General features: G+C 45.0%; 1 protein-coding gene across 2 annotated transcripts in view; it reads right to left on the bottom strand.

The window, feature by feature from the left end:
• Positions 1-24,749, bottom strand: part of TMEM255A (transmembrane protein 255A) — a 54,157-nt gene extending 29,408 nt beyond the window's left edge. Inside the window, exons 1-3 of one of the 2 annotated variants that reach the window (XM_026653095.2) lie at positions 24,576-24,749; positions 19,799-19,941; positions 6,186-6,248 (exon numbers count right to left, since the gene is read on the bottom strand). In XM_026653095.2, the coding sequence (XP_026508880.1) occupies positions 6,186-6,248; positions 19,799-19,941; positions 24,576-24,633 (264 nt within the window). In that variant the 5' untranslated portion in view covers positions 24,634-24,749. The remainder of the gene's footprint in view (positions 1-6,185; positions 6,249-19,798; positions 19,942-24,575) is intronic. The other variant, XM_026653094.2, reaches the window with a different exon arrangement.
• Positions 24,750-24,989: the final 240 nt, after the last annotated feature.

Genomic DNA, 24,989 nt, shown 5'->3' on the forward strand with positions numbered 1-24,989 from the left:
TTGAAGGAAGACTTCTAAGCAAGGAGTGGGATTCACAAACCCCTATAGTTCCTACAGAGCAGTGGCTTCCAAATTGCTCTAAGGACCAATTTTTGGTGGTCTGCAAAGAGCTGACTGTTCCCACAAAGCTAACCCTCTCTGTTTCCCCCACTCAATCACGTTAAAAAGAGAGCACAGGATACTTTAAGTGCTTTCCCCCACGTTAGTTTTCAGTGTAAGCAATTATTGTAATTGCCACAGGGCTGCGGCACAATTGTGGATGGAAGAGGAGTTGTGCATGAGACAGTCCTCCTGTTCAGAGATGGTCTACAGTACGCTACGAAAAAGTTTGAGAACCTGCTAGCCAGCCCCAGCAGGATGACAGCATCCTGGGAAAGGCTTAAAGTAAATGTTCTACAAGGTCCATGTTAGCCAAGGCACAAACATCTATATCACAGCTGGGATCCTGAAGCAATAGTTTCTCTTCTCATTTTAGCTGATATTAGGGCAGTGGTTCCCAAACTTGTTCCGCCGCTTGTGCAGGGAAAGCCCCTGGCAGGCTGGGCCGGTTTGTTTAACTGCCACGTCCGCAGGTTCAGACAATCGCAGCTCCCAGTGGCCGCGGTTCGCTGCACCAGGCCAATGGGAGCTGCTGGAAGCGGCGTGGGCCGAGGGACGTACTGGCCGCTGTTTCCAGCAGCTCCCATTGGCCTGGAGCAGCGAACCACGGCCACTGGGAGCCGCGATCTGCCGAACCTGCGGACACGACAAGTAAACAAACCGGCCCGGCCTGCCAGGGGCTTTCCCTGCACAAGCAGCGGAACCACTGTATTAGGGGAATGTTGATGAATCTTGTTTCCCTGTTATTTACGGCTTCTCATATCTATGGTTTGGATCCTTTTGTTACTGGATGAAAAATAAATCTCTTGTTTTATGCTACCCCGTTGGAGAGGTGCTTGAAAATAAAGCCATAAGGAATAAAGAGGGTGATCAACCCCCACCCTCAGATACACTGCATTAAAATACTTTTGTGTATGAAGCCTGAGAAGTTCATCATGTTTCAGTTACAATCTGCCGCCCCACTTCCATCACCTAGATTACTCAGTGACACTGCTCTATAAATACCTGATGGACATTTCACCTATTTTTTTTTCTTTCTAAAACACACGATTGTTTCCAGAAGGTTTTTCGGTTTTAATCACTCTTGGGCTGTCTGTGGGATTGGCACCTCCGCTAGCCCTCCATATAAATCACGCCACATCATTTGGCTTTAAAATAAATATTGGATCTGATTTTAGATTGATTGCTTAAATACAGTAAGGCCAAAACCAAATTGTGCATCACCCCTCAGAAAAGTGACTTATTCAAAATGATTTCAAATACAGTATGATAGGAGCACAGGGAAGACACGGGGCTTGCTCGTATAGCGTGCTGAGTACCCTGGCCCAATCCAGCTAAGTACTCAAGCACACACTTAACTTTAAGCACTTGAGTAGTTCCACTGAGTTTAAGGGACAATGCACATGCTTAAAGTTAATCTGGTGCTTAAATATTTTCCTGGATTGGGCTAGAGTGCTCCCATGTGCTAATTTTTGCTTCTTAAAGACAGCCCAAAAGGGTTGTTTAAATTTTTCTTTCTTGCTTGTTTTTTTACCTTAAAAATATCAGGGCTGACAGCACTGGTTTCCCTTGGTTTTGCTGGAGGACTTGCTGGGGTTCTCCAAGGATGTACATTGTTATCTCTCAAACCTCAGCTGACGGGATGGGAGAGGGAAGATGTTCATTCTTTAACAAAGGCTTCCTTTCTCCAAAGAATTAGTCAAGCATTGGAGTTAAATGGATATAAGCAAAAGGGAAACATAATTTTGAAAAGCCTGACTAAAAATCCCTTCCCTGCCCAACTTTTCCCTCTCATTGCTCTTGTGATACCATTTCACTATTTCTCCAAATACCACAGCCTTGCAGGCTACATAGGACCTGAATTTACAAGCAAGAAGTAACTTTTTGTGAAAATAATTTGTTCAGGCCTTTCCTACATGACAAACAAGAAGGAAGAGAGAAAAAGCGGGGCACAAGCCCATTTCCCCCCCCTTTTGCAGGTGTCACCTGAGGTGCATAAAGTGCTTTGAGATGCTGGTATGTGAGGTGCTACAGGGAAATCTTATGGCCATTACCCTGGTACCCTGCTTTCCTGAACATTAAGGGGTGAGGAGGAGGAAGACGGCAGGGAATTAATGTGTAGGTTTTCTGTTGTGAATAGGTACAGTTGTGGATTCAGGTAGTTCCCACATAAATACAGTTCTGTTCCAAGTTCCATCCTGACCTTCCACTCCGACACCTTTTCAGTTGCTCAAAACTTAAACTTTCTCAAAACAACTCCTGTGGGGCTCATGTTTTCCATGCTTCATCTCAGCTTACTTTTTTTTTTTTTTTTTAAATTTCAAGAAGTTCAGTACTGCAGATTGGAGTTATTCAGTGAAAGGAGTGGTCATTTCCCATACATTCCTCAGATAAGCTGCATTCACACTGCTAACAACAGACGAAACAACAAGTGTTTCAAGCTATGAGCATTTCGAATTGCAAGTGTGGAACATTCATGGCAAACTTCTCTAAATTTTCTCATGCATAGTCACTTCTCATGCAAATCTAAATGGCTAAGGCACAAAATGAGTTACAGCTAGACATAAAAGGGAATAAGACGACATTCTATAAATACATTAAGATAAAAAGGAAGACAAGGAAAGTGTAGGTCCTCTAATTAGCAAGGAAAGAGAGCTAATAACTGATGACATCACAGACGCTGAGGTGTTTAATGCTTATTTTGCTTCAGTCTTCGCTACAAAGGTAAATTGTGACCAAATGCATAACACAATTAATATTAACAACAGAGGGGAAGAATACAAGCCAAAATAGGGAAAGAACAGGTTAAAAATATTTAGATAAGTTAGATGTATTCAAGTTGGCAGGGCCTGATGAAATTCACCCTTGGGTACATAAGGAACTTGCTGAAGCAATCTCCAAACCGTTAGTGATTATCTTTGAGAACTCATGGAGGATGGGTGAGGGCCCAGAGAAGGGCAAGCCATACCTATCTTTAAAAAGGGGAACAAACAGGACACAGGAAATCACAGACCAGTCAACCTGGAAAGATACTGGAACAAATGATTACAAAATCAATGTGTAAGCACCTAGAGGATAATAGGGTTATTAGTAATAACCAACATGGATTTGTCAAGAACTAATCATTACAAACCAACCTAATTTTCTTCTTTGACTGGGTTACTGGCCTAGTGGATAGGGGGATAACTGCAGACATCATATAGCTTGATTTTACTAAGGATTTTGACAGTTCCACTTGACATTCTCATAGGCAAACTAGGGAAATGGGTACCAGACGAAGTTACTATAAGGTGGGTGCACAAGCGATGGAAAGATCATACTCAAAGAGTAGTTATCAATGGTTTACTGTCAAACTGGGAGGGTGTATCAAGTGTAGGGTGACCAGATGTGTCTATTTTATAGGGACGGTCCTGATATTTGGGGCTTTTTCTTATATAGGCGCCTATTACCCCCCACCCCCTGTCCCGATTTTTCACACTTGCTTTCTGTGGGCTCCACCAGCAGTCAAGTCCTGGGTCTGGTACTATTCAATATTTTCATTAATGACTTGGGTAATGGAGTGGAGAGTACACTTATAAAATCTGCAGATGATACCAAGCTGGGAGGGGTTGCAATCACTTTGGAGAACAGGATGAGAATTCAAAATGACCTTGACAAATTAAAGAATTGATCTGAAATCAACAAGATGAAATTCAATAAGGTCAAGTGTGAAGTATTCCATTTGGGAAGGAAAAACAAACAAATGTACAACCACAAAATGGGGAATAACTGGCTAGGCAGTAATAGTGCTGAAAAGGATTGGTGGGGCGGGTTATAGTGGCTCACAAATTGAATACGAGTCAACAATGTGATGCAGTTGAAAAAAAGGCGAATATTCTGGCATCCTGTAACAGGGTTGGCTGCCTCCTGAGCTGCCCCTTGTGGCCAGAGGTCACTCTGTAGTGCCCTGCCCTTTCTTCAGTCCCCAGGTAATTCAAAGAATCCCCTCAAGGGGTCCCATTTATTTAGTCTCTAGGTGCACACTGGCCCTCCAGCCCACCCCTAGTTCAGTCTCTTTCTCCCGGTTGTCCAAAATAACACAAAGCCTTTGAAAACAGAACTCAAACTCTCACAGGCGTCATCCCAGTTCCAGCTGGGCACAGCCCTTCCTCCCTGAGGGTCTGTCTGTCTGCTTCCCAGTGTCGTGGAAAGAATCACCCACGCACTGATTTTAGTTCACAGACTCAGAGCCTGAGGCCTTTATTGCAATACGTACCAAACGCGTTTGGGGTGCAGTTCGAAAACTGACACCCCGAGGGCCGCTCACAGGCGGGTTTTTATTTCATTAAACCGCAAGCAAAGTACAAACAATACGTCATGAGTTAAGAAACTGGGGTTGGGGTCAGTCCCCCCTCCAGTACCTTCCTCATTATTTTCTGAGAAGTGGGTGTTTATTTGGGTAGAGGGGCGCTTGGCGGTTTTCCCCAGGGGTGGTACTTGGCACCAGTTTGGGTACATTTCTCGGCAAGGCACATGTTATTTTCCGGGGGTTTTCGGTTAAGGGTTAAGGGGGGGGTTATCATGGGACGCTAAAAGAAGATCTATGATTGGTTAATTTGCAGATAGCTGGAATTGGAAAATTTTGCAGATAGCTGTAACTGCAAGAATGATTAGCTCTTTGCAAAAACAATTTCTTAATGTAAGCGGATATTCTATTTTTTGAGCGGTTTCATAAACTTGCGGTTATTATGTTGCTAAAGCAGTTTCTTGTTGTAGCCTTTAGCGTTGTTCTGTGTTTTTCTTCCCCCCCCCCCCCCCCCCCCTGGTCATTACCCTTGACTGACTTTGGCAGAGAACCGTGTTGTTCAGTCTTGCTCAGGCTTAGGCCTGTACTACTCTGTGTAAGGACAGTCAGCATAACACATCTCTGTTGGAGGGTTTATTTCAGGGCCTTCAGATTCAAAGCTCTGGCTATTAAAAAGAAGGCCCCCCTGCTCTATTTCCCCACACCAGTACCTCCTGCCTGGAGTTTGTCCTTCTCCACAGGCTTTCGCAGCTGATGTCTTCCACTTGGTGACTCTGGGCCCTGCAGGAGCCTTCTACTACTCCCTGAAGTGTCTAAAGGCATAACTGCAGTTTCCTAAGCTTGTCCCCCTTCGCTGCAACTTCCTGCTCCTTTTACACTGGAATCATCTGATTCCTCTCACCTGGATCATTCTGTAAAGACTTAGGTCCATGAACAAGCCACCCTGTTAATACCTGTAACAGGCATAGGTGCCGACTCCATGGGTGCTCCGGGGCTGGAGCACCCATGGGGAAAAATTGGTGGGTGCTCTACACCCACCGGCAGCTCCCCGCCCCACCTCACCTCCGCCTCCTCCCCTGACCGTGCTGCGTGCCCGCTTTTTCCCCCTAGCTCCCAGCGCTTGCGCCGCAAAACAGCTGTTTCGCGTGGCTGGAAGGGAGGGGGGAGGAGGGGGAAAGTGGCGTGCTTGGGGAAGAGGCGGAGGCGAGCTGGGCAGTGGGGATTTGGGGAAGGGGTCCAATGGGGCAGGAAGGGGGCGGAGTTGGGGTGGGGACTTTGGGGAAGGGGTTGGAATGGGGGCGAGGTGGGGAAAGGGTGGGGTCGGGGCGGGGCCGAGAGTGGCGCAAGCACCCATCAGTGCCAGGGAAAGTTGGCGCCTATGGTAACAGGAGCATCATATGTAAGGCACCAGCAAAGCAGAAGTTTTACCTAAGGAAGGACTCCGGGTTCCAGACTTAAAGAGTATTTTCGGTTTATCAGTAATGCTATTGTGCTGGCTCTCTTTATTCTGGGTTTTTGGGCCAGATCCTCAGCTGGTAACGTCAGGGCAACTCTACTGACCTCAATGGACCTACAGTGAATTACAGCAGCTGAATAACTGGCCCTTTAAACTTAACTACAAATGAGACAAAGACATGGAAGTTCATTCATTACTGTTCAGCAAGTCTACAAAAGTGTAAGGCTGACAAATGCGCTACTCTAGTGCTAGGCAAACACATTCTAGCACTTTAAAAACAAGGTTTATTACTATTCTTTAGGTAATTTTTTTAATAAATTAGGTACACACAGATACTGAACTTACCATTTGTCTTTTGTTTTCTATCAAGTTTGATCCAATTATTCCAAGAAATGACCCAAAACCAAGCTGAAAAGCAACATATTGCAAATGTTTATATAGGGAAGATACCCAACATAGTTAGCATACACACAGAGTAGGGTTAGACCCAGAAGCAACAAAAAAATGCATTTCAAACACATTCCTCTTTGTACAAGAGGCCCAAACTTAAAATCTCATGCAGCTGAAGAAAATAAATGCAGGAATCACGTTAGTGGTGTAATGCTTCTAATTCTTCCTACCTGAAATTGCTGAGTACACAATTTACATGGCAATAAAAATTACTTCAAGCATATAAAAATAAAAATATATGTGTGTGTGTGTGTGTGTATCCCTATAGATAACATTTAGAAATGGGAAAATGGATGCAAGATGAGGATTTGTATTGCTGGTCTTCTTGGAAAAAGGTTGGCGCACTCAGGCCCCCTCCAGCAAACATTTATGCACGCAAGTAACTTTACGTAGGTGGAGTAGACCCCATGGAAATCAATGGGACAACGCAATAAATGTTTGCAAGATCTGGGTCTAAGTGACTGTACCAAGGATCACCAAAATCTTAAGTTAAACAATGAGACTGTTAGTCATTAGAAGTAAATTTTTGTATTTATTGCACTGACATTCATATTAGCACTCATTTAACTTCTTCCATTCCTGCCTCATTTAAAGGGGTGTCACCAATTGCTTTTGAGGACAATTAACAATAATCCTAATGCAAACTATTAGAAAATAATTTCATTGCACTTCGTCAGCCTAATATCTCAGTACAACAGATCCTACTGTGCCTGTTTTATATAGTCTGTTTATTAACCTACTGACTGAATGCTATTGATCCTCTTATTAAATCTGAAAACCCAACTGATCAGCTGTTGTAGGTTTTGAGGATTTTGGTCTAGATGCTGATAGCAGCTACCCAAGAAATAAAACAGGGAAGAGTGTCCCTGAATGACCACGTTAGAATGATTCAAGAAACAGAGTCAAGTAGCTTGTGATCAACATTTAGGTTCTGGAAAAGGAAAATTTGTTTTATACAATCTGTATTAATAGAAATGTCCATGAAATTTAGCCAACACAAAGTGAATGAAAACAGATGTTTGCATTTAAATCCTTCCCTGCTTTGTTTGCAACCCAAATACTTCAGTATTATTGTGTAATGCAAAAGAACCAGAAAATGAAACTGACTGGTCTATTTTCATTGTCCAAACTGAGCAAAAAGGACTCAAACAGCAAAACTCACAAAAATCAAATTACAGTTTTAAAATTATTTCAACATAGGAATCTATGGCATGATTAGCAACAAAGCTGTAGATATCACTTTTCGCCTGACAGCATTTAAGCAGCCGGGCAAGGTGGTTTGGTAGGTATCTAGAGCAGATATTAAAGAAAACTCTTGAATGTGTCTGTACAAAACTGACATGACCTACATTTAAAGAGAAATGTGCACTTGGCTGTAGAGAATAGCCACAAACCAAAAGGTGAAATGCAATAATAATTAAACCTGAAACGTATGAATGAAATCTGTGCAGGTGGAGCCAGGGCCGGCTCCAGGGTTTTTGCTGCCCCAAACAGCAAAAAACAAAACAAAACAAAAACAAAAAAAGCCGCGATCGAGATCTGCGGCAGCTCTACCACCGCCGCTTCAGTCTTCAGCGGCAATTCGGCGGCTGGTCCTTCGCTCCCAGAGGGAGTGAGGGACCTGCCGCCGAAGAGCCGAACGTGCCACCCCTCTGCGTTGGCCGCCCCAAGCACCTGCTTGCTGGGCTGGTGTCTGGAGCCGACCCTGGGTGGAGAAGTAACAGTGTCCATAGGTCTGTCCACCCAGTATAGCGGGGTGGACAGAAGAATACTTTATTGGTATTTACTAGACTTCATTCATCACCAAAGGGAAAGACAACTCAGTGAACCTGAGTTATACATTGGTGGCTACATTCAGTGAGGGAAAGAACAAAACAACCAAAGCTGTGTTTAAAAGAGACGGCATTTAGGGTGGCATTGGAATCTGCTTTCACATCAAAAGAGTACATCGCTTCCCTGAATGGCCTTTTACGCATACATTTGGATGTAATATGAAGACATCTCAGTAAGCATTTTTCTATGTGTGGCCTCCACAAAAACAGTCACATTTCCAAACCCAGCTGTCCTACAGATCAAGTCTCATGATATTTGGTGGTGCTTTTTCTTTTTAAACTCCCAGCTCCTGGACTCATGTGATCACACGATAATTTCAGCTTTCCTTAAACCAAACAAAAAGGTTTCTAGCCCTCAGTTGTGGAGAAAAGCTTGAAATTATGAAATCTGAAGTCTCTAAAACCCAAAGACAAATATAAAGAACTCAAATTTATAACTTTAAAAAAAATCATGGTTTTTAAGCCAAGCTTGTAATTTTTGGGGCCTGGCTCATGATTTTTGAACACATGGGGATGGCAATCTCGACTACACCCACCAAATACTCCCTTAAATATCTTTCACTCCAATTCTCTGCTCACACGTTAACTTGAATTTAAGGTACAAGAGGAAAAACACACCAACAAAAAGTCTTATCCCCAAAACATCATCATAAGAATCTGCTATCCAGAGCAATGTCATGCACAAGGCACACTGGCAAAAATAGGCAGGGTCCCTAGGAGACATAATGTAAAAAAGGCAAGAACTTAGCTAGTTTTGCTAAACACAAAAATTAACCCCAGATATCTTGATGTTGATTTATGCATTTTATGAATAACTACTAGCAAGAAAAGAGTAAAGTGTCAAGTAATAATTTCTGTGATTTCCCATTTTGATGGTGTTCTTCTGGAGCGAGGGTATCTGAAATGTAACCACCTGAACAGTGGGAGGATGGTTTTGAAAGGGAAATACGGAAGCCTGTTCACTAAAATGCATTACAGGAAGGATAGTCCAGGACTTAAGGCACTTGCCTGGGACATAGGAGATCTGGATTCCATTCCTTGCTCCACCACAGACTTCCCATGTGACCTTGGGCATGTCACTTAGCCTCTCTGTGCCTCAGTTCTCCATCTGTAAAATAGTTCCCTGCCTCAGAGGGGTGTTGTGAGGATAAATACATTAAAAGATTGTAAGGTGCTCAGACACTGTAGTGATGGGGGTCAGATAAGGTGCTACAGTAGTAATAATGAGTATGATAGATAAGAGATTTGCTCTCAGTTTGTGCTCTTATCTTATTCCCCTGTCATGATTTCTCTTCTCTTAGCACAAATAATTCATATTTTATTAGAGTAGCAAGAAACAACTGCACGCACCAGGTTTTTTTTTATTGTTTGTTTTTGTTTTTCAGAACTGGTCATGCAACTTTTTACAGACATGCAACTTTTTTGGGGTGGTGGTGCAGGGGTGTGAGGGCTCCGGCTGGGGGTGCAGACTCTGGGGTGGGGCCAGGGATGAGGGGCTCAGGGCTGGGGCAGAGGATTGGGGTGCAGGGTGTGAGGGTTCTGGGGTGGGGCTGGGGATGAGGGGTTTGGGATGCAGGAGGGTGCTCAGGGGCTATGGCGGGGAGAGAGGACTCCCCCCAGTTCTCTCCCCCCCACAGCAGAAGCACCTGGGCTCAGGGGGAGAGGCGCCTCTCCCCACCATGGCAGCTCTGGGGTTGGGGCTGCAGGATAGGTGCCCCTCCCCCAGCCCAGGCCGGGCCGCCCCGGCTGCAGCTGGGGCTGTGCCACTCCGGCCATGCCTGGGGCCACACCGCCCCAGCAGGTCTGGATGACCCATCCACGGCTGGGTCTGGACCACTCCGGCCGCGCTTGGGGCCAGCCCGGGCCACACCGCAGCAGAGTTGGGGCCAGGGAGGGGCGCCCCACGCTCCAGCAGGTTGGGGGCCAGGCTAGGTAGGGGCCAGGGGGAGCGGCACCCCTCCCCTGGCTCTGGCAGGTCCCTGGGTGGGTTCCTTGAGCTCCTGCGCAGCGCTAAATAGATTACTGTGTGGCCACGCAGCTTACAGGGAACTTAGGGGGTGACTGCAGATAGTTTTAAATATGACAGAAGGAATCTGTCTTAAAAGGAGCCAATATGGACCTTCTTGCTACACATGCCAATGTTATCTCAAAAATTCGGGCCTACATGAACCCAGAAGCAATGGCAGAACTGTTGGCCAGCAAGACGCAATCAGGAGAAAAGGCCTCGGGGAAAAGGAGGTTGTGAATTGTATCTAGATTAAGGCTGAACATAAGGGTGAACTGTCTCAAAGTGTTTTTTTTAGCTGAAGTCACTAATTGGCCATGACATCATACGCTTGTTAAAGGGTGCAAAAAGAGTTAAGAATTTGAAGGTTCTTCGTCAGACCCTACCTGAACATGCTGGAGCACGCCAGAATGAGACGGGTTTTCCCTAGGTCTGGCCAATTTGTAAGCAGACTGATCACATGCTTATGAATACTTTGTTACTGTGTTGGGTGTAGAGCAATTGTATAAAATAACCATTTGGCCTTTGGACTTAAGAAAGGAATTTATGACTAAATTAGTGTCTGGCAATCTCCCATATTAATATTTCCATTATTAAAAATTCCAACAAAGGGTCCCCCCCTCCAGACCCTTGGAACACCTGACCATGATAAGGAGAAGAAAGAAGAGGACACGGGAGGATATGAGAGCCTGCAAGCCAATGCTGCATCAGACTGTGAGCAGAGGGCTTGGAGGATGAACATTGCAGACAGTATGGACAGGGAAAGAGCAGACAGGAGAAAGCCCCAGGAGAGACAGAGGGAGATGCACCAGGACATAATGGGGCTTCTCCGGAAGCAAACACAGATGCTGCAGAGTCTTGATGACCTACAGGTCCAACAATCACGGGCTTGCCTCCCTTTGCAGTCGTTGGGGAACTCCATTTGAGCATCTCCCTACCCACCCACCTACCATTTCACATGGCACCATGGGCTGCAACCCTACCCTTACTCCTCCACACTGCAAGCCAGTAAAGATGACACTGCTTCACATACACTGATCTGTAAGAGCCACGGTTGCTGTATGTGTAGCCAATATGAACTGAACTGGAGAGGAGTGTTCTTTCCTCTTGTTAAGTTCTGTTAATTTATTGCACAAGTTTTTATTGTATTTGTTTTTTAATTGCACGTTGGAATTTTGCACTGGTTTTGATATGCAATAAAATCTATTTTTTGGTAAATAATTCATCTTTATTACTTCACAGCATATGCTGCAAAATGCCAAGCGCTACTGAAAGCGCCCACAACTTGTTATTGTATAGGGTGCCAGAACTCTCAGAATCAGTGACAAACACAGAGTAATAATTATGAATATACAAGCATATACTGTAGAGTGATCCATGGAGGGCAGCTTACAAACAGCTTCAAGGTGCGAACCGGAGTCAGACAAGGATGCTTGTTGTCACCATTTCTCTTTCTCCTTGTCATTGATTGGATTATGAAGACATCCACTTATGAGCGTAGGAACGGAATCCAGTGGACGTTGTGGACCCAGCTTGATGACCTGGACTTTGCCGATGACCTTGCACTCCTTTCGCATAGCAAACAGCAGATGCAAGAGAAGACCAACGTAGTAGCAGCCACGTCATCACAGGTTGGCCTCAACATCCACAAGGACAAGACCAAGATCCTCAAGATTAACTCCATCAGTAATGACCCAGTCACACTGAATGGAAGCCCTCTGGAAGAAGTGCAGTCCTTCACCTACCTAGGCACCATCATCGACCAACAGGGTGGCACGGACGCAGACATCAAAGCAAGGATCGGTAAGGCAAGAGCAGCTTTCTTACAGCTCAAGAACATCTGGAGCTCCAGAGAGCTGTCTTTGGCAACAAAGATTAGACTGTTCAACTCCAACGTGAAATCAGTTTTATTGTATGGAGCTGAAACCTGGAGGATAACTAAAACAACCATCAGGAAGAGCCAGACCTTCATAAATAGTTGCCTTAGAAGGATTCTCCAGATCCGCTGGCCAGACACCATCAGCAACATCTACCTCTTGGAGAGGACCCGTCAACTTCCAGCAGAGGAAGAAATTAGAAGGAGAAGGTGGGGCTGGATAGGACACACACTACGCAAGCAGCCAACCAACATCACTAGACAGGCATTGCGGTGGAACCCCCAAGGCAAGCGGAAAAGAGGCCGTCCAAGAAACACCTGGCGACGCGACCTTCAGGCTGATAGCATAAAAATGGGCTATACCTGGAACCAGCTAGAGCAAATGGCCCAGGATAAAGGACTCTGGAGATCTGTGGTTGGCGGACCATACCCCGATTGGGGTGACGGGCATGAGTGAGTGAGTGAGTTATACAAGCACTGCAAAATTAATAGGTGCATTACCAGACAGGATTATATTCATAAATGTACACCAAGCACCACACAATTCCTAACAGCCCCCAAAACTGCAGAGCCAGGCAGAGCACAGTTCACCACACCACATTACTGCAGCTGACTGTCAAAAAGCTCTTTCAAGGTCTCCTCAGCTGCATAGCTCCACGTTGAGCTCTTCTAATAACCCTGGTGTCTGGCTGTGCAAACTCAGCAGGTAGCTGCTCCACCTCAGCCCTCCACCCTGGCAGTAACTTTCACCCCTTTGCCTCACAGATACTGGGCAGGGTACAACATGAAGCTATAACCATTGGGATATTTTTCTCACTGAGATCCAGTCTGGTGAGTAAACAACGCCAGCATCCCTTCAATCTACCAAACACACATTCAACTGTCATTCTGCACCTGCTGAGCCGGTAGGCGAATCTTTCCTTGGTGCTGTTGAGGTGGCTGGTGTATGGCTTCATGTGCCAGGAGAGCAAGTGGTAGGCAGGATTCCTCAGGATCACTATTGGCATTTCAACATCCCCAATGGTAATCCACTGGTCGGGAAAGAATGTCCCTGCTCACAGCTTTCTGAACAGTCCTGTGCTCTTAAAGATGCGAGTGTCTTCCCTGACCAGCCCACATTGATGTTGGTGAAGCATCCCCGATGACTAAGGCTAAGAGTTTGTCATGGATATTTTTAGTAAAAGTCACAGACAGGTCACAGGCAAAAAAGAAAAATTCACGGAAGCTGTGACCTGCCTGCGACTTTTACTAAAAATATACCTGACAAAATGGGGGTCTGCGGGTCCCCACACCACCTGAAACGGGGCAGCTGGGCAGGGGCTAGGAGCCGCATGCAGCTGCTGGGGTACCACTGCTACTGGGAGCTGCAGGGGTTCCCCCCGCTGCCCGGGGCGGCTGGGATCTGCGGGGGTTCCCCCTGCCACAGCCAGGAGCTGTGGTTCCTCCACTGCTCGGGTGCTCAGGGGTTCCATGACTTCCGCGACCTCCGTGACTAAATCATAGCCTTACCGATGACCCACCAACCCTTGCATAACCACAGAAAAGTAGCCCTTCCTGTTGATGTACTCTGTGGCAAGGTGGGCTGGTGCCAAAACAGATGGCAGACATATCCCTATTGCCTCGCCGCAGTTCAGGAACCCCGTTCCTGCAAATCCATCCACTATGTCCTGCACTTTAATGGCCCCCCACACTTGCATGGCAACAGCCACCATTGTGGATTTCCCACTGACTAGTAGCAATCCAGCACTGCCAGCTTTCGCCGAGTTACCGTCACTTTTCTTAACTGTCAGTGCAGCTGTCATTCTGGTGTCCCTGCGCTGGAGGGCTGGGGTGAGCTCGGCACACAGATCCAGGAATGTGGCCTTTCGCATCTGAAAGTTTTGCAGCCACAGCTTGTCATCCCAAACTTGCCTTACCATGCGATCCCACAAGTCAGTGCTTGTTTCTTGGGCCCAGATGCAATGCTCAACTGTCTGCAACTTCTCCGTGAATGCCACCAATAACCTTGAATTGGTTTTCACTGTGTCCCACAGCAAACTGTCCTCCACTGCTCTGCTTCTTCTTGTGGCTCTGCAAATACCAGGGGATCATTCGTCCTGTGTTTGCAACGTGGCTGACAGTAGTGCAGAGCTGTGCAGGCTCCATGCGTCTGTCAGGATGGCAGACAGTGAGAAGTGCCACACAAAAATGATGGGATAGGGATGGCATTAGGGTGAACAGAAGAGAGGAAGAAAATATCAGGCCACATGGGGGGATGGAAAGGGGGGCGGTGTCCGCCGGTGGAGCAAAAAAAAAAAAAAAAGCCGGCAGAGCGAAATATCGGGACAAATTGCATCCCGACCAAAGATCAGTCGGGATGCGGGACAAACACCTAAATATCGGGACAAATTGCGTCCCGACCAAAGATCAGTTTGGATGCGGGACAAATTCCTAAATATCGGGACAAATTGCATCCCGACCAAAGATCAGTCGGGATGCGGGACAAATACCTAAATATCGGGATGGTCCCGATAACGTCTGGTCACCCTAGATGGCATTATGGATGGAGAAAGCTGCATGATGGGAACGTGACCTCTTGTTCCCAGTCTCCTCTGTGTGAGTTGTTTCTGTCCCACAATGCATTGCCAAAATTTCCCAAAACACAGTGCCCTGGATCATAGCAAGTTGCACACTGGGATGCCTACCCACGGTGCACTGCACTGTGCATTGACACAAGCACTCCTGGTGAGCATGCGCAATGTCCACTCAAGGAGCCAAGTGTGCGGATGCATGAGCAATATCCTTACTGCAGCAATCAGAGTTTGTAGTGTAGACATGGCCTCAGATTCTCTTTCCAAATTCGAATCCATTTTCAATCACTAACTGTGGTATGTAACGTAACGGTGCAGACCCACCGCCACGGTGCCTCCTGCTGGTCGTGCTGGGAATTAGCTCTCTTGGACCAGCAGGGTGCCTTTTACTAGCGGTGTCTCACCCGCCGTTACCTCCACTTTCTCCACCGTCTCCACCATCTGGACCCACATGTTCCCGGACCGCGGTGTCCTCTTCGGGACACGCTCCTCTGGCTGTGCCCCAGCCCGCTGTCTTCCCCGCTTTCGGGAGACAGGCAGTCCTCAGTCCCTCTACTTGCCTCAGCGGCCAACTGCAGTCTCTAGTCTAGCCCCTGGCTTCCGGAACAAACTGCAGTCTGGATTTAGGCCACTCTCCTCACTGGCAAGTGTGGGGGGAGGAGACCCAGGCCTGCCCACTACTCTGGGTCCCAGCCGAGGGACCCTATAGCTGGCAGCCACTTACTGCCCCGCCTCCTATTCCTGCTTTCCACTTTCCCTGGACCACTTCCCCCGTAGCCCTAGCACGTTCCCTGTCCTTGCTTCAGGGCCTCAGTCTGGCCATGGTCAGCCAAGAGCTCCCCTATTTCTCCGCTACCCTACCCAGCACTGCAGTATCTCCAGTGCTCCTCGGCAGACAGTTCTTCCCCCTTGCCCTCCAGGGAGACACTGCCTTTGCTCTGCTGAGCAGCTCTTTATATATTGGCTGCTCCAGCAAGCCTTCTCTTGATTGGCTCTCCCAATGAGCCCTTTCCTGACAGGCTGGGTTCTGCACAGCCTCTCCAAGGCTGCCTTAACCCTTCTCCTGCCTGTGTGGGGCAGCCATCCCACCAGAGTAATCTATCATTTAAATCAGCTTCTGTACCAGATGACTGGAAGATAGCTAATGTGACGCCAATTTTTTAAAAAGGTTCCAGAGGCAGTCCCAGCAATTACAGGCAGTAAGCCTAACTTCAGTGCCCGGGAAAATTGGTTGAAACTATAGTAAAGAACAGAATTATCAGACACAGAGATGAACATGATTTGCTGGGAAAGAGTCAATATGGTTTTTGTAAAGGGAAATCATGCCTCACCAATTCACTAGAATTCTTTGGGAGGGTCAACTAGCATGTGGACAAGGGGGATCCAGTGGATATTGTGTACTTAGATTTTCAGAGAGCCTTTGATAAGGTCCCTCACCAAAGGCTCTTAAGCAAAGTAAGATGTCATGGAATAAGAGGGGAGGTTCTCTCATGGATCAGTAACTGGTTAAAAGACAGGGAACAAAGAATAGGAATAAATGGTCATTTTTCAGAGTGGAGAGAAGCAAATAGTGGCATCCCCCAGGGGTCTGGTACTGGGACCAGTGCTGTTCAACATATTCATAAATGATCTGGAAAAAGGGGTAAACAGTGAGGTGGCAAAATTTGCAAATAATATAAAACTACTAAGGATAATTAAGTCCAAAGCAGACTGCAAAGAGTTACAAAGGGATCTCACAAAACTGGGTGACTGGATAACGAAATGGCAGCTAAAATTCAATGTTGATAAATGCAAAGTAATGCACATTGGAAACCATAATCCCAACTATACATATAAAATGATGGGGTCTAAATTAGCTTTTACCACTCAAGAAAGAGATCTTGGAATCACTGTGAATAGTTCTCTGAAAACATCCACTCAATGTGCAGTGGCAATCAAAAAAGCTAACAAAATGTTAGGAATCATTAGGAAAGGGATAGATAATAAAACAGAAAATATCATATTGCCTCTATATAAATCTATGGTATGCCCTCATGTTGAATATTGTGTACAGATCTAGTTGCCCCATTTCAAAAAAGATATATTGGAATTGGAGAAGGTACAAAAAAGGGCAACAAAAATGATTAAGGGTATGGAACAGCTTCCATATAAAGAGAGATTAAGAAGACTGGCACTTTTCAGCTTGGAAAAGAGATGACTAAGGGGAGATATGATAGAGGTCTATAAAATCATGACTGGTGTGGAGAAGGTAAATAAGGAAGTGTTATTTACTCCTTCTCATAACACAATAAGTAGGGGGTCACCAAATGAAATTAATAAGCAGCAGGTTTAAAACAAACAAAAGGAAGTATTTCTTCCCACAATGCACAGTCAGTCTGTGGAACTCTTTGCCAGAGGATGTTGTGAAGGCCAAGACTATAACAGCATTCAAAAAAGAACAAGATAATTCATGGAGGATAGGTCCATCCGTGGCTTAGCCAGGATGGGCACGGATGCAAAATCATGCTCTGAAGTATCCCTAGCCTCTGTTTGCCAGAAGCTGGGACTGACAACAGGGGATGGATCACTTGATGATTACCTATTCTGTTCATTCTCTCTGAAGCACCTGGCATTGGCCACTGTCGGAAGACAGGATACTGGGCTAGATGGACCATTAGTCTGACCCAGTATGGCCATTCTTATGTTCTTAATTTCAGACACATACTGAAGTCTCACTGAAGTCAATGAGGCTTAAGCACATGCATAAATGCTGTGTTGAACCAGGGCCTATAAACATAAAAGCAATTATAATGGGTGGCTGTGCTTTATTTTTCATATCTGAAGTTATGTCAATAATAACACTTTTACCAGTAGATCTCCAAGTGCTGTACAAAGGAGTAGTGTTATCCTCACGTTACACAAGGGGAAACTGAGGCACAGAGAGCAGGAGTGTCTTGCCCAAGGTCACCAAGCAGGCCAGTGGCAGAACTGGGAACAGAACCCAGGTTTGCTGAGTCCCAGTCCAGTGCTCTTCCAATAGGCCACACTGTCTCCTGTGAATGCATAAATTAGGCATTCCCAGCAAATAACCCACACAGCCCCCAGTGTCACAAAGGTTAGGCATCCCGCACTACAGCATGACTGTGTGTTGCGTTACCTATATCTCCAAGGCCGGATCCTCAGCTTGCGTAAACGGGCAGGGAAGTCAGTGGAGCTATGCAGATTTACGCCGGCTGAGGATCTGGCCCCAGTTCCTTCTGTTTCCCACGTTAACAGTAAAAAGCAACACAGGGTACATTTTTATTAAAATTCCCACTAAAAGAACAAAAGCCCAAGAAAGTAATAATTTGATTCAGACAAACATCAATTTACACAGTTCTTCATCAGCCACCTTGGTAAACTCTGTTTGCACAGAACAGACAAAATAAAGGAAAGAAAGAAACGAGTACTAAGCAAATCAGTTATTAGAAATACTGTCGACACTGTAGAATAGTGTAAAATCGATTATTACTAACTTCAAACAAAATGTAGGACTCCACACAAATTAACTAAGTAGGTGAGAGATGGCATATAAAGAGCAGTTTTCTTTTAAACAAGACATTGCATTCAGGACACCTGGGTTCCAACTCAGAACTGTTACAGTTCTGCTCCATGACCTAAGACAAATCACTTAACCTCTTTATGCTTCAGTTGCTAATCTATAAAATGGGTATTACTTACTCATAGTCTATAGAGCACTTTGAGATTATTGGATTAAAGGTGCTAAATATTATTAATATGTCTCTGTTTAACATCGACTTCCAACAGAAACAATTCTACCTTTGATCTTTGCACAGATCTCCCAGGGACATCAATGGGACTAAGAGTAGAATGTGACCGAATGAGTCCTTTATGGAAAAAAAAATCCAGACAGCCAAAAACTCGCCTGTTTTCAGAAAAAAACTAATTGTTAACTCAATGGTTTGGGGTTTTCCTCTTCTGCCATGACAGGGGCATTGAATGATCTGCACTTCTGCATGTTCTATTGTAATTCAAATGTGTGAACAAGACTTTCCCAGGCTGCTACAGTCAGAATGAAGCCATTCCTCTGGAGCTCGAGAAGCTAGCTTCTTCGGGAAGTCTCATAGCATGTGCGTTCCTTCCAGCAGTCTCTTTGAAGGAGTCAAGAGAAACTCCAGAGTGTTGTGAAACCCTGGCTATTTTAAGTATGTACTGGATAACCCAGCAACAGATTACAATGTTCTCATGTGCAGAAAGGTACGTGAGGTCACTGCACATTTCCATCCAGCTGATTAACAAACTAACAGGCAGGGATGCAATCTGAAACGTCAGGTGGCCCTGCCTGCTATGCTGAGTATGTTAATTAAATCAGTGCCCTCAAGAATCTGAGTGCCAGTGGGAACAGTGAAGGGTTTTTTTTGCTGATGGAGACATTTTTTCATTGGAGGTACAAACTCTATTGAGATTAACAACACTCCTCGTATAGGCCAGACAGCTGTAAAAAGGTAACAACTTTCAATCGCTAGCAATCAGGTCTGGTTTCCAACCAGTGAACTTCAAGATGTTTAGGTGCCAAAATCATATTCCCATCACTAAATAAATGTTTACACTCTATGAATGACTTTCAAGAGGTTAAACATCCCTCTGTGATGGAATCTTATTTTCCCATTTTCATTTTAAAATAGAAATTGGCACGCTAACTGTTTTGACATGGATCAATCCCTTGTCAGCTTGTAAAATAAGGAAATCTAGCACTAATTTCTTTCCTTTCTTCAGCTGTTCCAAGTTTTTTCCAGTTTGGGGCTGTGATCCTGTAAACTACTTTGAATGTAACTTTATGCACGATTAGTCCCACTGAGCTCATGTGTGTAATGTTTTGGGCCTTGATTTCCCAACTGTTTTTGGCATCTCTCTCTTATCCCACACTGGATGAATCAGACTTATGCAAACTAAAAATGTTTTACAACAAACCATATGTCAGCCAAAAATCACATTTATCTAGAGAATTTGGAGCTGTATCATTATTGCCCAAGTCTAATTGGAGAAGACCGCAACTTGACTGGATGGGATTTTCACATGGACATGAGGTAGCATATGCAAAATAATAATACATAATAAATGGCAATAAAGTAGCTGAGCAGATGTTAGTATTTAGGAGAGGGTCACCCTTTTATAACATTTGCAGCATTACAAACGACTTTGTAGGCAATAAGTTTTCTAGACCTACCTACGAGTTCTATACTTACAATAACCCCAGGGTAATAACCTCCAACAGTCACATTTTGGGTTCTTGTTGTAGCAGCTAGGCCCACCGTAAGAATTAATACTGACACAATGAGGAGAGTCACAGTTACGTAGAGGGAATTTCTTTTTCTTCTATTGAATGACCCTAAAAACACACATACACAATAGAATTCGCTAATTCCATCTGGGGACAGCAACCATTTCCCAAAGTCCCCCTCCCACCACCACATGCTGCCAAAGCTTGATTTTCTCTCTGACAATGTAATATTCAGCTCTTTTTTATTTCGGTCAGCCATTTCTCGCTTTAGCTGAATATATAAATCACTGTCTGGAATTAAGTGATATCTATCACTGTTTGGATATATAGGGACGGATCTCAGCTGGTGGAAATCTGCATAGCTCATTTGCCTTCAGTGGATTTATGCTGATTTACACCAGATCTAGCTCTTAATGTCTGTGACAATTCAACTAACAAGGAATATTACTTTATTACTAGTACATGTATTATATACATTCTTATTTAGTCTATTTGCTTTTGTCAAATTAAACAGCCACCATCCACTTTAAAAGGTGATCTCATCACATGATAATAAATACAGGCATCCACAATCTTTTATGTAAATGGGCATTAGTAACAACCATTTTTCCTCATCCCATGGCATAAATATTAAACTATAACTAAGCTGCAGGTATTTTTAGATGCTGTTTGTAAAATGAATTTGTGGATTATTAAAATGTCTATAAACTGCCTATAAATACTTAAGATTATGGACTAGATTTTTAAAATATAAGTTTAAATATGTATAGGTTGCCTGAAAGAGTGTAAATATAAAGTAATGATTCCATTAGCCAGCGGGAAAACCAGTTGTGATGTTCAAACACTATTTTAACCCTGTTTATTCAATGTATATTTTGCAAAGTTTAAATCACTTTGCTAATCAATCCTTCTGATTACATTTTATAAATTATGTAAACATAGCTGAGTACAAGTCAAGTCCTGCTGGCAGGATAATATATTTCCAAAGGCTGCCTTGCCTGGCTTTCTGGATCGCGAGTGCTCTTGGGAGCTATCGGGGTGATTCTAAATCCGAGTTATGCGAAGTCTGTAGTTCTTAGACTCACCCAAACAGCAACTTCTAAACATTCTAAGGCCTTCCCCAATAGTCTCCATCTGGTATTATATAGAACCAGCCCAGAGGAACTGCTAAATCTGCAGGGAGAAGAAAGGACCAGCCTAACATAGGAGAATCCCACACTCAAAGCTCACTAGACAGAGACAAAGGAGAGAAGTGCTGGTCCAAATTCCCCCCCACCTTAAATACAGTGAAACCTATACAGCAATCAGCCTTATGAGACAGCCTTCTGTTCTGAGGCCATATTCCCCAGGCACACCAGCTGTAATCCCAATTCGCCTTTCTTTCTGGTTTACACACAGATTTTGTATCGATATAACTATGTAGGTTAGGGGTATGATTTGTTAGCTAGTTATATTGGTACAACCCTGCCTGTGGATGCAGTTTTATCAATATAAAGGTGCCTTTTAACAGTACAGCTTATTCCCCTTCCCATACAGGAATACCAGTAAAAAACTCCTTTATACTAGGAAAACTGCATGCACACAAGAGGGATTGTACTGCTTGAACTCTACCAATACAGTGAAAGTGGAACACCTTGTGTTTGTAGACAAGCCCTTAAGAAGGCCACCTCCATTAAGCAACCAGTTTTCTGTAGGTCTCTTGAATGGTCACTGACCAGTACATTGCATTTCACTGTATATTAAGAAACTCTTTAAGGTGTATTATAGAAACTCTCCCTCCCTACACACACTGACATCAGGGCAGCCTGATCAACGTCCCATTGCATCAGATGACATCGCTGTACCACACACTTCAACCTCTTGTTGAACAGCCACTGGGATCACAATCTTGTAACCTCTACTTGTGCAAGTATTTCTGACTCCCATTGATTTCGTTGGGACTGCATACGTAAATAAGGTTTACTCATGTGAGGAAGAGTTGTAGGAGCAAGGAATAATACCAGTAATATTCCGGTTCCAGGCTGATTGAATTAACTTTAGCTGCAGACGTCATGGTCAGTTATCATGAGGAGCAACAGCCAGCCAGCTACAAATATTTGGCCCTTAGCTCTGCATACCCCTCGCCAGTTACTTTTCCTGTAGTTTCACCATTCCTCCCGCTGACATCGCCCGCCCCATCCTGAGCCATCAACTCCAGCAAACTCCTTTAACTTTTTTAAAGCACAGTCTGAAAGTGCAGCCCACTAGGGAAAAGTTCCATTTCAGAACTAACACAATTTGTTACTGTGGTAGAGGGACGAATTCCGCTCCAGGATGGATGCTCAATCCTCCTTTGTTAACGTTATTGATTTGTTTTCTATTTCTGATACCCTGTGAAAAAATGCCTTGAAAGCTTGGCAAAAACTCAGGGAAATAATGCCTCATGAGATAACAGCATGAGACTGGGGAGACCATCTCTAGTACAAGTGCTTACCCAGGCTAACGCTAACTAACAAAGAACAGATACAAAACTGCTTATAAAAGAAAAAAAAAAAGATTTCAAACAGCTTCCCCTAAAGCCACTTCCTTCAAAGATTGTCAAAGTGGCTCCTAATATCCAGGCCAGATCTTATCACCAGGCCCTGGCTTTTACTGGCTACAGGATGAAATTAGTGTGCGTGTGTATAGATGGCTAAGTATTTTTCTGTTTTGTATTTTGCTAAATGTGCCAAATAAGTTAACAATGCAAAATATGCCCTGCTAAAGCATTTAAAATCTGTTGACTCTTAAGGAGAACATTTTCTTTGTATTTACTGCCTGACAAATACTAAAATGTAGCTTTCCCTAATGCTCCATTGTTTGTAGTTTATGTATTAAATCCCAATTTAATTATTTTTATAAATTTACATTCCAGATGGATATCTTAAATTCTCAAAGACTTACAGGTTTAACTTAGCCAAATGGGCACAGCTTGTGGAAAGAAAAGTAAAAAAAAATGTCATCAACTCTTTTATAAAGAATAACTTAAATTAGTCCTGCATTTTGTCTCATACAGAGTTGCTGTATTAACCAACTTTAATCAACGGTTAATAAGCAAGCTAGTTTGAATGTACACTTGAAGTGGTTTATCTATAAAATAGCATACAAGTGGGGTTTGAATGCATGCTTAATTGTTTTGGGAAGGAGAACGGAGGAGTTCGAGATCAGTGCTGTTTGTGTTTGTGTCGTATGTTTTGCTAACATATTTAAAATGTGTCTGTCCTTCAAAAAGATCATCCATTTTAAACCTTAGGAGCATCCTGTTATTCACAACTCTTTAGTATATAACACACATCCCCACTGGAATAAACAAGCCAACACCAGTTTCTTAGGTTACTTTTAAAAGTTTAGGGTAGTTTATCTTTATTTATATTGTCATGTGTATATCCTTAGACCATTGACTAAAAAATAAAATGATTATCAGAAGCAGAGAAGATGGCACACAATGAGCACACATTTAACACTGATTCCTTGGTCATTAAGCCTTTTTACCATTCATTTCCTGTATTTAGAATTGTACTAGTGGTTTTGTGCAATTATTTAATTGAACGTACTTGGATTTGTAATCACCGCATTAAAGCATATCTTCCTCTAAAACAAGGAAGAGGCATGAAATATGTATTTATTTGTCATGATTCTCATAAGGATAAATTCAATACATTGAAAAAATATCTTTCAAAATAGCCAAACGGCCCCATGAATGCATATGGCCCAAAGTGATACCTAGGGGAGGGGGGACGTCTAGTGTGGGCCAGCTTATTGGACGAAAAGGGGACGGAAAAAGATAAGAGTTGTTATCTGGCTGAGGTTCACAATATCTCTAGCGCAAGCTACTTTTACCCCCGTAAGACACTGTCAACTACCTTGTATCCTGAGCTGTGACTCTGGCACAAACACCCTTTCAAACAAACCTCACACAAAACAGTGTTGATACATTCAGTGGCTCCCAAGCACAAGTCTACAGCATTCCCCAACACTGCAGCACCTGACCCAGAATTAGTGCTTTATTAAAGCATAAAGCAAGAGCAGGTAGCGTTCATGATACATAAAAAGGCAGAAAAACACATCAGCTTCGTGCTCCCCCACCGAATTAGGGAGATAAGGGGGAAAGTTCTTGGAGAGAGGCTATGAATTCTGCAACATTTCCTGAAATGCTGCTCCAATTGCAAACGGGAAGCTACTTAATCATACAGTGTTTGTTGTAAAGCTGCATTGCCGTGTGTTAGACACCATATTTAGCTGAAAATGGATTTCAGAGTCATGCTTGAGACTCAAACGATTAAACTTGCTCTTACAAATGAGCAGATTTAAAAACCACCCTATGTAGGCGCTACCAATGGGCAGCAGGAATGGACGGTAAGCACCAGCGTAAACAGAAGCCACTGCTTGCAAAAGCTTTGCAAAATGGGGCCCGGAACAAGAAGTTTAGAGGCATCACCGAGGCAGGCCAGCCGTCTCACTGCCTGCTCGTGCTGTCCCTTGTGTGTCTGTGCAAGGGGCAGGAGGCCTGGGCCCCGCTGCCTGGGTGACCTGCCAGCTTCCCCCAAGGCGCCCGGGGAGGGGGCAGAGCAAGAGGGCGCCGCCTGCCTGGCCAGGGGACCCGCCAGCCGGCCCTGGGGCAGGGGGAGCGGGGCTGGACGTGCCCGCCCCGGGGCAGGCAGCTGCCTGCAATCCCGCCTCACCCCAGCCCGCGGCAGCCCCCGGCCCGGCCCGGCTGCACTTACCCGCGGAGTCAGGCAGGGGGACGGCGCTGGAGCGCTGCGGAGTCAGGGACTGGCGCATGGTGCCGGCTGCGGCGCTGCCAGCCGGGCCCCGGGGGCGAGCGAGCGCCTAGAAGGCAGGAGCGCGGCGCCTCCTCCCCGGCCGGCTGCGCCCAGCAGCGGCCGCGTCCCCCAGCGCAGCCCGCCTGGCCATGCCCGGGGCAGCTGCTCTGGAGGCGGCCGCCGGCGCCTGCGCAAGGCTTCCCCTGCCCAGCTCGGCGGGGATCCCGCTCCCCACCACAGGAGGAGGCCCGGGGGGTGCCAGCGTCTCCCCGCCCCCCCATGGGCCAGCAGCAGCCGCGGGCTTCAGACCTGGTGGGCGAGTGCGGGAGAAGGGGGCAGCCTAGGGTGACCAGATGTCCCGATTTTATAGAGACA

The sequence above is a fragment of the Terrapene carolina genome, unplaced genomic scaffold (assembly GCF_002925995.2).
Source record: "Terrapene carolina triunguis isolate 2854851 unplaced genomic scaffold, T_m_triunguis-2.0 Scaffold131, whole genome shotgun sequence".
Taxonomy (NCBI): domain Eukaryota; kingdom Metazoa; phylum Chordata; order Testudines; family Emydidae; genus Terrapene; species Terrapene triunguis.